The sequence below is a fragment of the Oncorhynchus nerka genome, linkage group LG4, assembly GCF_034236695.1.
Source record: "Oncorhynchus nerka isolate Pitt River linkage group LG4, Oner_Uvic_2.0, whole genome shotgun sequence".
NCBI classification, from domain to species: Eukaryota; Metazoa; Chordata; class Actinopteri; order Salmoniformes; family Salmonidae; genus Oncorhynchus; species Oncorhynchus nerka.
In genome coordinates, this window is record NC_088399.1 from 17,543,422 (window position 1) to 17,557,294 (window position 13,873).

The window sequence follows — 13,873 nt, forward strand, 5'->3', positions numbered from 1 at the left end:
GTCCCCGTACAGCAATACACCAATTGGTGGTCTGCCATAGAACTTTCAAGAACAAGGTAGCTTTCTAAACAAGCGACGATAAGCCTGCTGTTAATCGACAAATTGGCCTGATATGGCTGCTATCAGACCATTTGAGATGGAGCGTCCAAGACACCGTCCGTTTCTGATTGGTGTTAGCGGAGGAACTGCCAGTGGCAAGGTAGGTAACTAATAATAACTAGTGTACCGTATCTAGCTGTATGGGTTAGTAAGAGCCAGTCTATGCTTGATCCAAAAATGTGTTGGTGTGACGCCATCGCGGAGCCTCTGGAGGCATGTAGAGGCCAAATTGAGCTCTGTACCGCATCTTTGCGTCTCTCAAATGTTGTAATAATGCTGAGGGAGTAGTATTGCTCCGCGTTGACATTATTGAGGGCGGAAGGTCCTGTGTAAACACAAACTCACTTTAACTTCACATCAGCTCCGCGAAGCGCAAGAATAATGAATGCATTGACTTCTGTGGAGGCCATATCACCGTATATCATCAACAAATTGACCATCAAACGCCTTTAACGTGTCAACGTGTCAACAATCAGTAACATTACAGTCGCAAACGTTAGCTTTCGTTTCCCCGCGAACTGAGAGCAGACACGCCCCTTTACCAAAACGTGATAACAATTTGTATATATTTTTTTCTTTGGCCTAATAATTCACAAACGTCTTTTCATTCATTTAAAGCACTTAGAGTTAGCTAGCTAATGGTATGCAGCTAACTAGTTAGAATTATTGCGCCCTCTTAGCTTGGTTGTCATGCAGGAATAGGATAACTCTTGATGTGATGTGAGATGGGGGTGTCAGGATGTCTCTTGCCACCAATTCAACTAGTGTCTTGTTTTCTGTCTGAGATTATTTTGAAATGTGCCAACTAAATATGCCAAATGTCAATACATTTTCTGCATGTAACAGGTCTTTCACATGGCATATTACACACAATTCATGGAAACTTTACTCAACTCACAACCCCTTTCTACGTGATAGATTTACATAAATTGTGCTAATCTAGGAAATAATAAACCTGTCTGTTTTTTAGTCTACCGTATGTGCCAAAATCATGGAGTTACTGGGCCAGAACAAGGTGGACCATCATCAGAGGAAAGTTGCTATCGTCAGCCAAGACAGTTTCTACAGAGTCTTGACACTTGACCAGAAGGCCAAGGCACTCAAGGGCCAGTACAACTTTGACCACCCAGGTAGGGGTGGCAGGTAGCTTAGCTGTTAAGGTCGCTGGTTCGAATCCCTGAATTGCTCCTGTAAGTCGTTCTTGATAAGAGCGTCTGCTAAATGACTAAAACTTAAATGTAAAATGTACTACAGGCCTGTATGAATATTGTAATAATATAAGTATGATCGTTGTAATAACATAAGATCTCCATCAGTCACTTATCACTTAGATAATGTGGATTTAGTTCATCATGGTGTTTAATTAATCTTAGCTAGAATTATAAATGGCTAATGTTCTGGCCGAACAGTGTAATTGAGTTAATAACCTTGAAATGTTTATTACAGATGCTTTTGACAACGAGTTGATGTACCAAACCCTGAAGGATATTGTGGAAGGGAGTGTGGTGGAGGTGCCGACATATGACTTTGTCACGCATTCCAGGTGAGAAGGAAACATTCCATCCAGACCCAGTGTAACAGAGTTAGAAATCCCATTCTTGAATTCAGACAGACGGGACAAAAAAATGCCCACATTCTACAGAGCCCAGATAGATGACCCTTGACTGAAAAGAAAAACCAAAATAACTAGGTGTATTTATTAGTCTGATTTCATTGGATTAGTCCATTGCAAATGTTTTGCAATGGACTAATCCAATGAAATCAGACTAATGAATAGCGTTTACTCCAAATGGAAAACTTTGTGCAGTGAAAACAATTGAATTCATATAGGTCTTTCCCCTTTTTGTTTAGTGTGTGTACTTCCGTTTGGTCCCTAAAGTAAACGGTTACTGTTGCAAAAGGTTTGGCAAAAGACCAAATGTTTTGCGATGGAATGGACTAATGAATACACTCCTGCTACAGAGTGCCTCTGAGTTGTCTGCTGCAATCTCTTACATGTTTTCTGACACGCTGCACACTAGGTGCTGTTCCCGAGTAAAACAAATCTTGGTCGACCGAGAGTCTGTTCTTTCGACCAATCAATTGGTCGATATTTTGAAATGTGTATTTTTCCTTAGATAGGGTGTGTCTATGTTTGAATAAAGTGAACTATATGTAGGCTGTAGGCTATTTTGCGCAGGGGATAAGAAATAATCAGGTAGGCCTATATTGTGACGTTTCCACCGATCAGAGGATTACATTTTCTTTTGCCTTTCATGCTGAGTGGTTCTCAATGGATGTAAAAACAGAATTCATTTACTTTCTGTTTGAGGCGAAGAAAACATTACTTTGAGAAGCTCCACAGTGATGGTGAGTTAAGACAATCAGAAATAGTATCAGATCCCCAAATAGGCATATTTATAGGTCTACATTTGCGTGCAGGCCAGGTAGCCTAGGCCTACTTCTATGAGTTACCAGGTGCACTCAAGATTGACAGGAGCACTCCAAACAAAAGACAATACATTTATTGACAACTCAGAAATAATCCTAGGTTGTGCACTCTGCAAACAACGTGTCCACTCCTACAATGACAACGCTAACACTGTAATAATGATATATTGAATGCATTAACATAAAAACAGCTTTCACAGAAACTACCGAAAACAAATATTTATAATTCAAAATTATGGGATTTAACAGTAAATGTACTACTGGTGATACTGGTGTGCCATCCCTGTGGTCTCCAATGGATTAGTCCACTGAGACAGGCGTGTATCAGACAGGTGTCGTGTGCCATCCCTGTGGTCTCCAATGGATTAGTCCACTGAGACAGGCGTGTATCAGACAGGTGTCGTGTGCCATCCCTGTGGTCTCCAATGGATGAGTCCACTGAGACAGGCGTGTATCAGACAGGTGTCGTGTGCCATCCCTGTGGTCTCCAATGGATGAGTCCACTGAGACAGGCGTGTATCAGACAGGTGTCGTGTGCCATCCCTGTGGTCTCCAATGGATGAGTCCACTGAGACAGGCGTGTATCAGACAGGTGTCGTGTGCCATCCCTGTGGTCTCCAATGGATGAGTCCACTGAGACAGGCGTGTATCACAGGTGTCGTGTGCCATCCCTGTGGTCTCCAATGGATGAGTCCACGGAGACAGGCGTGTATCAGACAGGTGTCGTGTGCCATCTCTGTGGTCTCCAATGGATTAGTCCACTGAGACAGGCGTGTATCAGACAGGTGTCGTGTGCCATCCCTGTGGTCTCCAATGGATTAGTCCACTGAGACAGGCGTGTATCAGACAGGTGTCGTGTGCCATCCCTGTGGTCTCCAATGGATGAGTCCACTGAGACAGGCGTCGTGTGCCATACATTTGTTTTACATATTTGCCACTGCTCTACAAAAACAAATACAGCCAATCAACCAAACAATCGACAAGTCGACTAAATGGGGTCAGCCCCACTTTACGCACTGCCCAGACTAGACTCAAGTTATTTGTATTTCTTTTATTAGTCTTCTTTTCTAATCAATTTCAATCTTGTCTCATCGCTGTTACTCTCCAATGGGCTCCGAAACATGGCCCGCCAAACCGTGTTTCTTAACACCCCCCGCTTAAACCGGAAACGCCGTTCACCTGACTACCGAGGTCATCCCGCAGGCGCCTGGCCCGGCACAAGGAGTCGCTAGAGCGCGATGAGTCAAATAAAGCTCCCCGGCAAACCCCTCCCCTAACCCAGAGGACGCTGGGCCAATTGAGCTCACCCTATGGGACTCCTGATCACGTACAGGTTGTGATACAGTCCAGGATGGAACCTGGGTCTAGTGATGCCTCTAGCGCCACTCGGGAGGCCTCTTTGTATTTCTTAAGCTTCACTATAGTTTTCGCTGGGGAAGAGCACCCTACTACTCTGGCTTATTTGGCTCAAGGGTGTGAACTAACCGCAGACAGCCGTTCATCGTCCTGATGTGTGCAGCCTCAAACATGTCATTGCATTTGCAGATGAACTAACACATGCCAATCATGCATTCAGGTGAAAATTAGTCTGTCTATAGAATACCTCTGTGTACTATACATTTGGTGCTTAATGTGTGTGTTCCAGGCTGCAGGACAGGATCATGGTGTACCCGGCTGATGTGGTTCTGTTTGAGGGCATTCTGGTATTCTACTCTCAGGAAGTGAGGGACATGTTTCACATGAAGCTCTTTGTGGACACTGACTCTGATGTCAGGCTTTCCCACAGAGGTACTACTGACCAACACAACTAACTCTTAACAAGGGGATGCACCAACTATGCATACACACATTTTTCTCTAGCATATTTGATGTATATACGGAATTGCCACATTTGTCTTGATCCTGACCTGGTTGTGGTTGTTGTCTTGGTCCTGACCTGGTTGTGATTTTGACCTGCAGTTCTGCGGGACATGAAGAGGGACAGAGACCTGGAGCAGATCCTTAACCAGTACACTACGTTTGTCAAGCCAGCCTTCGAGGAGTTCTGTTTACCTGTAAATGTCCAGCAGAGCCACACACCAATACCATAGACCGATGATAACAGATAATGGACACTTTCATTCTTTATTAATAGGGCTAATTCTGGACACTTAAAATATGACACATTTAACATCGTGACTAATTTGTGAAAAATGTATATTCTGTTCTAATTGCAGTCTTTTGAAAGCATTAGCTACCAAATTTACATTGAGTTATTTTCCCCCAGACCAAGAAATATGCAGATGTAATTATTCCTAGAGGAGTTGACAACATGGGTAAGTTATAGCACTGATGAAGCCTATAGACTCTCTCCATATCCCTCGCTCTTATTAATCTTCCTCTCATTCTCAGTGGCCATCAACCTCATCGTGCAGCACATCCAAGACATCCTGAATGGGGACCTCTGTAAGTGGCAGCATGGAGGAGTGGTGAACGGGCACAGCCGTGGCTTCAAGCGGGCCTTCTCGGAGCAGGGGGACCTGGACAACGCCACATCCAACCTTCCCCTAGGGAAGAGGGTCCTACTGGAGCCGAGCAGTCGCCCCCACTGAGGCAGCCATCTCTGACTGACAGTCTACTTCTATATACACTTTCCTAATATTGAGTTGCACCCCCTTTTGCCATCAGAACAACCTCAATTCGTTGGAGCATGGACTCTACAAGGTGTTGTATGCATTCCACAGGGATGCTGGCCCATGTTGACTCCAATGCTTCCCACAGTTGTGTCAAGTTGGCTGGATGTCCTTTGGGTGGTGGACCATTCTTGACACACACGGGGAACTGTTGAGCTTGAAAAACCCAGCAGCGTGGCAGTTCTTGACACACTTAAACCAGTGAGGCCGGCACCTACTACCATACCCCGTTCAGAGGCACTTAAATATTTTGTCTTGCCCATTCACCCTCTGAATGGCACACAAACAATCTGCCTCAAGGCTTAAATCCTTCTTTAACCTGTCTTCTCCCCTTCATCTACACTGATTGAAGTGGATTTAACAAGTGACATCAATAATAGATCATAATATTCACCTGGTCAGTGTAATTTAAAGAGCAGGTGTTCCTAATGTTTTGTTCACTCAGTATATATACAGAAAGTATTCACACCCCTTGATTTATTCCACATGTTGTTAGCCTGAATTCAAAATGTATTCAATTCTACACACAACACCCCAAAAGGACAAAGTGAAAACATGTTTAGACATCTTTACAAGTGTATTGAAAATGAAATACAGAAATCTCATTTACATAATTATTAATTTTCAAGTCTTGCCATAGATTTAAGCAATTTAAGTCAAATATAACTAGGCTACTCAGGAACATTCAATATCATTTTGGTAAGCAACTCTAGTGAATATTTAGCCGTTTAAAGTTATTGTCCTGCTGAAAGGTGAATTTGTCTCCCAGTATCTGTTGGAAAGCAGACTAAAACAGGTTTTCCTCTAGGATTTTGTCTGTGCTTAGCTCTATTCAGTTTTTATTTTGTCCTAAAAAAATCCCCAGTCCTTGCCAATGACAAGCATACCCATAACATAATTCAGCCACAATATGCTTGAAAATATACTGAACAAAAATATAAACATAACTTGCAACAATTTTAAAGATGACGGATTTACAGTTCATATAAGGAAATCAGTCACTTGAAATAAATTCATTAGGCACTCATCTATGGATTTCACAACTGGGAATACAGATATGCATCTGTTGGTCATAGATACCTAAAAACAAAGGTAGCGGTGTAGATCAGAAAACCAGTCAGTGTCAGGTGTCACCATTTGCCTCATGCAGCGTGACACATCTCCTTTGAATAGAGTTGGCTATTGATTGTGGCCTATGGAATTTTGTGCCACTCAATGGCTGTGCGATATTGGTGGGGGCAGGAACACGTTGTCGTACACTTCGATCCAGAGCATCTGAAACGTGTTCAATGGGTGACATGTCTGGTGAGTATGCAGGCCATGGAAGAACTGGGACATTTTCAGCTTCCAGGAATTATGTACAGATCCTTGCGACATAGGGCCATGCATTATCATGCTGAAATGTGATGGCGGCGGATGAATGGCATGACAACGGGCCTTAGGATCTCATCACGGCATCTCTGCATTCAAATTGCCATTGATAAAATGCAATTGTGTTTGTTGTCTGTAGGTTATGCCTGCCCATTCGATAACCCCACTGCCACCATGGGGCACTCTGTTCACAACGTTGACGTCAGGAAACCACTCTCTTATGGTAGAAGTATGAACATTAAATTCCCTGGCTGCAGTCAGCATGCCAATTGCACTCTCCCTCAACTTGAGAAATCTGGAATTGTTTTGTTACCAAACCACATTTTAGAGTGGCCTTTTATTATCCCCAGCACAAGGTGCACCTGTGTAATGATCATGCCGTTTAGTAAGCTTCTTGACATGCAACACCTGACAGGTGGATGGATTATCTTGGCAAAGGAGAAGTGTTTACTAAAAGTGATTTAAACAAATTTGTGCACCACATTGAGATCATATTTCAGCTCATGAAACATGGGACCAACACTTTACATGTTGCGTTTGTTTTTGTTCAGTGTATGAATAGTGATACCGAGTGATGTGCTGTGTTGGATTTACCCCAAACATGATGTTTTGTATTCAAGACCAAGTTAATTTGTTTGCTGCAGTTTTACTTTAGCGCCTGACTGCAAACAGGAGTGTTTTTGGAATATTTTTATTCTACACAGGCTTCCTTTTCACTCTTTCCACTCATTTAGGTTAGTATTGTGAAGTAACTAATGTTGATCCATCCTCAGTTCTGCTTTCACAGCCATTAAACTAACTGTTTTAAAGTCACCAGCCAATGGGTGTGAAAGCAGAACTGAGGATGGATTAACATTAGTTACTTCACAATACTAACTGGGTGAAATCCCTGAGCGGTTTCCTTCCTCTCTGCCTACTTAGTTAGCAAGGACGCCTGTATCTTTGTGGTGACTGTGTCATTAATAACTTCACTATGCTCAAAATGACATTTAATGTCTGCATTTAAAACGTTTACCCATCTACCAATAGGTGCCCTCCTTTGCAAGGCATTGGAAAACATCCTTGGTCTGTGGTAATTGTATGTGTGGGGTACAGAGAGTTAGTCATTAAAAAAATCATGCTAGACACTTATTGCACACAATGAATCCATGCAACATATGTGACTTAAGTACATTTTTAGTCCTGGACTTATTTAGGGTTGCCATAACAAAAGGGATGAATACTTGGATTGAACAGGTGACATAACTTTGACATTTTGGGGTATTGTATTTAGGCTGTAACACAGGGGTGTCACTCATTCCATGGAGGGCCTAGTGTCTGCTGTTTTTTTGTTTCTCCTTTCAGTTAAGACAACCAGGTGAGGGGAGTTCCTTACTAATCAGTGATCTTATTTCATCAATCAAGTATAAGGGAGGAGCAAAACCCCGCAGACATTCAGCCCTCCGTGGAATGAGTTTGATACGTGCTTTAACAAAATGTGGAAAAAGTCCAGGGGTGTGAATACTTTCTGAAGGCACTGTGTGTATATTTATGTATTTGTGTGAATATGTATATATTATGTGTGTATATATATATATATATAGTGTGTTGGATTTGAGCATTGATGCTTTTACTGACATGTTCTGGGAGAGATGGGGAGACTAGCCTACCCTTAACTCACCCTTGTCACCTGCAGACTGCAGAGCATCCAGTCAGATCGGGAAGTCTGGAGGAAAATGAGTCTGACACATCAGTAATGATTCATTAGTATATTACTGAAATAGATACCATTGAAACAGAGCAACCACAGGTACATAATACAACTCTTCCACTTTTTAATCACTCTGCCTTCTATGTGACTTTTTACCCTGCGGTGGCTTGACTACCTCTGTGGCGAAAATAGGAGTGAGGGTGAGATGAAGGAAGGAAAGCTGTCCTTATAATGTTAGTTTCAAGTTCATGTGTGTTTTGATTTTGGCTTTGCACATTGTGTTTTACCTGTTGGGCTTTCACAGCCAACAACTAGTAATGCAGTAGACTTCATGTACTACCATGATTCACTGTCTTTGTTTCATACTGAACAAATATATAAATGCAACATGTATCAAGATGCTTGATACATAATATATTATAATCTGATTTCTACATGTATCGAATATTATAGACAAATGAAGGATTTCATACAATATGTATCACATTTTAAGCATTCTTTAGACTTTGCTTCATGAACTGTATATTTGTTGGATCATTCTTCAATGCCAAGGTAAATTCATGCCTTAACTTGCCTTTATTTTGTAAAGCATTTTCCAATGACCATGATATTTAAGAAATATTAAATATATTACGTTCACTATCAGTGGCTTGTGGTTGTCTAACCAGAATGACCAGTTGGGGCTGAATCCTAACTTGCAAGCGCAACAAGACTTCCATTGATATCAATGCATGATAATGCAAAAGTTAAAGTTAAGAGCGCCTATTTTGTTGGGATTTTTCCCATAAGGATCATATAAGCAGCATAGTCTGTCAAACCTCTTAAGATGGTGATACACAGTGATGCATAGAAACTGAGCAGTTTTATTGCATAGTGTGATGAGGATGACAGGATTATTCCAAAGGAATCAGAATGAAGAACTACAGCACACAATGGACAGACAAACACAGATCACACACACACACACTACTGGCAGTTCTCTCACTCAAACATGGCACACAATGATTGAATATGACATACATAGATCACAGCATCTTTAGTCATTCTCTTTTTGGGTCTTTTTTTTGTTGCGTTGCTTTTTAGAGTGCACATTATTATGGCACTTGGGTAGAAGCTGAACGCTTCTCTTAATAGCATAATAAACATCCTTTTTAAGAACAAAAGGAGCACTGTATAATACATCACAACCATACATGATTAATAATAACAATAATACACAATATCCCAAATACACTCTTGCTACAAGTCCAGTCCACCTCTACTAACCCTCAGATTCTCATTCCCTAGACTGCAGTCCAGACTACTGAAGATTCCATGGATACAAGGAACTTTATCTTCCTTCAATGTTGGAGGGAAGTGAAGTCAGGGGAGGGGGGCAGTAGGGGCTGACCCAATGGTCAACACACTATTTAGGGAGGAAGAGAAGGGAATAGGGTGTTGGTATCAGGGTGTAGAGGAGCTTTCACCTCACACTTACACACTAAAATGGGAGAGGAAGGGGAGCGGTATCTCCACATCCTCCTTACATGACGTCTCTTATACAAGTCTTTCTCCTCTCTCCTCCCATTGGCTAGGAGTTTCTCCCCTGCCAACAGCCGTTCGGGGTGGAGACAATCCCATGTCAATCATAAAAACCCCATAATATCCCAGTGTAGCAGAGCAGTGCAGAGTCATTTTAAATCAGTCTTTTCCTCCAACCTACTGTATATGTGCTCTGGTCCGGCCCTAGTCAGTCACTCTTCCCAAGTTAGTTAGGTCCAACTGATTGTGTCCATCCATCCATCTATCCCGTCTGAATGTCTGTCCATAGTAAAGTGGAGTTAGTGTCTGTAACACAGTGGAGGTCCCTTGGCGGGACCTGGTCCCGGGTTTGGGCACCACGCCGTGCCTCTACACCCCCTAGGTCTTCTCTTCGCGCTCTGTCCGCCTCCGGGTGATGTTTCGAGGCTTGATCTTCAGTGAGAGCTCCCACAGCGCCTCCTCGGCCAGGTGGTCGCTGAAGTCGTTGAAGAAGCACACAATGTCGTCGTTGCGCTTCAGCTCATAATGCCTGGGGTGGGTCGCAAAGACAGACATAACGAGTTGATCAACTAGATGCTGATGGATAAGCGATATAAATATGAACGGAAATGGTCCACCTTCTGTTGTATTGGGGTTAATATGAAGGTTTTCATATAAGATTTGGTTCACTGCTTACCTCACGTGGGATGACTGTTGTAGTCTTATTGATTGACATGAAATAGACCAAGGAAGGCAACTGATGGGTGCCACAAAAAAGGAGCCACAGTGGCTCAGCAAGCCTACAAAAGGGGGGGCCACTGCTAATTGCCCATCCCTGAAATAGACCATATTTATCTGTTTGGAGATTTGTGGATGCTTTTCTCCTGGGATGACCTTTCTACTCACACTTGCTGGAAGCGCCTCATGCTGTCCAGGATGTTGAACTGCTGCCAGCGCTTAGAGAAGTTGACCTTCCCATCGATGAGATCAGGGTTCCCCAGGTGGACGAAGGTCAGGTCCTGCAGGATTAGACCGCTGGGAGAAGAGAGGAGGATGAGTTTAGAGAGGAGAGAAGAATAGAGAGATAAAGACAGACAGTCCTATGAAGAGTAGACTAAAACCCAATGTGATGAAAAATCACCCAGCTCAGGTGTACATGTACACAGACTTACAGGTATGGGATGCATGGAGGCTCCACATCGGCCAGAGCCGCCCTGTACACTCGGAAAGACGACGAGCTGTCAATCAAAGTGCAGTATTCCTCCAATCCCTGGGAGAGACCAACAGTGTGTCACAATGTGTTATACCCATAGTATATTAAAAAGAGATGCCATAGAAATACAAATACATTTGAGTGTGGATATCTACTATACCTATATCACATATCTGTATGTTAGACTTAATACACTACTGTTTGAATCACCTCTGATGTCTGTTTCTGCCACTCCAGTCTGCGGATGGGGGCTGAGTCCAGGGCAGACAGTATTGCCAAGTACGAGTTGAAATTGTTCAACTTTCTTAAGTGCTACATAAGAAGAGGAGAAATAGGATAAGAACAGTTGTCCAGAGAGTTAGTCATTAACTAGGTATAGTAAGTTATATTAGGGTTTGGTCGGGGTAGGCAGTCATTGTAAATAAGAATTTGTTCTTAACTGACTTGCCTAGTTAAATAAAGGTTAAATAAAAAAATATATATATTTAGTTAACAGGAAGAGCTGCGGTTGTATGAATGTTGAGGTTGGTCACCTTCATGATCTTAATGAACTTGAGGAGCAGCTTCTCTCTGTCCTGGCCTTTCTCCTGCTGAATGATTAGAGAGCGCACCCTAGAGGACAAACACAAACAGTGTTCTGTGAGAGAGAAAGTGAGACTGTGTGTAATTTATTTTGCCATTTTGAGGTGTTAAACAGCCATTGAAAAGCTAGGTGACTTAGGAGTGATTAGGTCTATCTGGTGGGAGTTATGTAATGCATAGACAGCCTGTAAGTATAGGCTCAGGTCCAGCTCTCACCAGTAGCTCATATTGTTAAAGTGCTCTGTGAACTGAGTCAGATTGGGACTCTTTTCCTCATTCTGTTCCTTGGCCCAAAGCAACACCTCAGGAATCTGAGCAGAGACAGAGGAAGAGGGAGAGATATAGGGTTAGATCACTGTAGCACAATCAGAATTGGAAGCAAAACAAGGACAGTAAAGGGCTCTCTGGTACCTCGATGTTGTAGAAAAGTTCTGCATCCAGGAGCGTGAGCTGATCTGCGATTTCATGGCTGCGGAAGTCATGCAGCGTTCCGGGCCTGTGGTCACACACACAAAACCACTTAATGACAGAACGTAAACATGGATGGGAACATAGCCCCTCCCATTGTCTCCTGACCCTTAACCCCTTGTTGACGCCTACCTGGCGGACACGCCCCGGGCGGCCAGCGGCTTGAGGGAGTTGGTGCAGCGCAGCAGCTTCTTCTGCTCCACCTTCAAAACAATAACAACAATTCATTTACAGACATACCATTCAAAATGCCTCCCAATCACAAGCTACTGCAGAATGAGAGCCTTTCCTGAATAGTCTAATTGACATTAACAATAGATCTATACACCACAGCACTTTTATTAAGTGCAACACAATGTGAAGGTGTTGAAGGGGATAGGTGTTGAGGTGAAGGTGTTGAGGTGAAGCTGTTGAGGGAGGTGAAGGTGTAAGAATATGTTGAAGGTAAATACACAACGCAGAAGACGAGAGGTCAAGAGTGCTAAAAGTCAATAGGGTACTGACGTCAATAGGGTACTGACGTCAATAGGGTACTGACGTCAATAGGGTACGGCAGGGTAGCCTAGTGGTTAGAGCGTTGGACTAGTAACCGGAAGTTCAAACCCCCGAGCTGACAATGTACAAATCTGTCGTTCTGCCCCTGAACAGGCAGTTATAACCCACTGTTCCCAGGCCGTCATTGAAAATAAGAATTTGTTCTTAACTGACTTGCCTGGTTAAATAAAGGTAAAATAAAAATAAATAAAAAACGTCAATAGGGTACTAACGTCAATAGGGAATTATCAATGGAAATAGTTGGTTTTCAGTTCAATGCCTGTTAGGAATGTCAGTCCTGAACTCATAGCTACGTGTGGCACGTTCTCATTGGCCCAACCTGAAATAGGACACTTGTTATTTGTCCATCGGCCCAGTTGTATTGCAAGGAATTCTAATTGGTCAACCACAGGCTAGGGCTGGGCTATAAAGTACATCCTGTCCCTTTGTTCTGTAGAGAGAATCACTGAGGACAGGGAAGGAATGACTATCTACCTCTCAGCATAACATTATCCTCTTTGAATAAACCCATTTCCCTCTCCCTGATTTGCTTTGGGGTCTGTGTTATTACAGAATAACATCAACTGCTAAGAGTGTTGAGGTGAAGGTGTTGAGGGAGGTGAAGGTATTGAGGGGAAGGAAGGTAGTGGTGTTGGACAGACCTTGTCCAGGATGTTCTTGCGGAGCACGCGGGCCAGGCTCAGCTCGCCGTTACACACCAGCCTGAACACCAGGTCCATCAGCTGCTTCAGGATGTCCTCTGTTAACTCCACCAGACTGATGGAAAGGGGGAGAGGAGAACATTAAAGGGAGGAGAAGTTCATTCACTTAACACTGAAAGGTAAGTTAACATTGAGGGTTGTCTGCTTCCAACACACTCTTTGGAAGTCATTTCTATTCTGTTGGATCCCCAGGGCTATCTACTGCCTAGAAGGATTGGAGCTTAAACAGTGAAAAGCCACTTCTGTGGCTGTACTGAGAGTCTGAGTAAGGTACTGTATATAATATGTGGCTGTACTGAGAGTCTGAGTAAGGTACTGTATATAATATGTGGCTGTACTGAGAGTGAGTAAGGTACTGTATATAATATGTGGCTGTACTGAGAGTGAGTAAGGTACTGTATATAATATGTGGCTGTACTGAGAGTGAGTAAGGTACTGTATATAATATGTAGCTGTACTGAGAGTGAGTAAGGTACTGTATATAATATGTGGCTGTACTGAGAGTATGAGTAAGGTACTGTATATATGTGGCTGTACTGAGAGTGAGTAAGGTACTGTATATAATATGTGGCTGCACTGAGAGTCTGAGTAA

At 42.9% G+C, this 13,873-nt stretch overlaps 2 protein-coding genes across 6 annotated transcripts in view; one reads left to right on the forward strand and one right to left on the reverse strand.

Annotated features, from left to right (window-relative positions):
- On the forward strand, positions 1-8,907 carry uck1 (uridine-cytidine kinase 1). The gene is made up of 7 exons (XM_029647323.2): positions 1-199; positions 1,070-1,229; positions 1,546-1,642; positions 4,175-4,317; positions 4,489-4,583; positions 4,796-4,844; positions 4,921-8,907. Exons 1-7 carry the CDS (start codon positions 113-115, stop codon positions 5,118-5,120), a joined length of 831 nt encoding a protein of 276 aa, XP_029503183.1. The 5' UTR covers positions 1-112; the 3' UTR covers positions 5,121-8,907.
- A 198-nt stretch (positions 8,908-9,105) lies between these two features.
- The window catches only part of rapgef1b (Rap guanine nucleotide exchange factor (GEF) 1b), an 82,861-nt gene continuing 78,093 nt past the window's right edge, over positions 9,106-13,873 (reverse strand). For all 5 annotated transcript variants that reach the window (XM_065017294.1, XM_065017291.1, XM_065017292.1 and 2 more), the window contains exons 17-25: positions 13,222-13,336; positions 12,158-12,228; positions 11,969-12,053; positions 11,774-11,868; positions 11,509-11,587; positions 11,186-11,287; positions 10,935-11,032; positions 10,669-10,797; positions 9,106-10,312 (exon numbers count right to left, since the gene is read on the reverse strand). In XM_065017294.1, coding sequence (XP_064873366.1) covers positions 10,162-10,312; positions 10,669-10,797; positions 10,935-11,032; positions 11,186-11,287; positions 11,509-11,587; positions 11,774-11,868; positions 11,969-12,053; positions 12,158-12,228; positions 13,222-13,336 — 925 coding nt within the window. In that variant the 3' untranslated portion in view covers positions 9,106-10,161. The remainder of the gene's footprint in view (positions 10,313-10,668; positions 10,798-10,934; positions 11,033-11,185; positions 11,288-11,508; positions 11,588-11,773; positions 11,869-11,968; positions 12,054-12,157; positions 12,229-13,221; positions 13,337-13,873) is intronic.

What these genes read in the sequence shown, in the direction of transcription:
- uck1 (XM_029647323.2), top strand. Translation starts at nt 113, where the DNA reads ATGGCTGCTATCAGACCATTTGAGATGGAGCGTCCAAGACACCGTCCG. An exon ending in GTACAACTTTGACCACCCAG is followed by an intron (nt 1,230 to 1,545) that starts GTAGGGGTGGCA and finishes TGTTTATTACAG; the next exon opens with ATGCTTTTGACAACGAGTTG. An exon ending in TGTCAGGCTTTCCCACAGAG is followed by an intron (nt 4,318 to 4,488) that starts GTACTACTGACC and finishes TTTGACCTGCAG; the next exon opens with TTCTGCGGGACATGAAGAGG.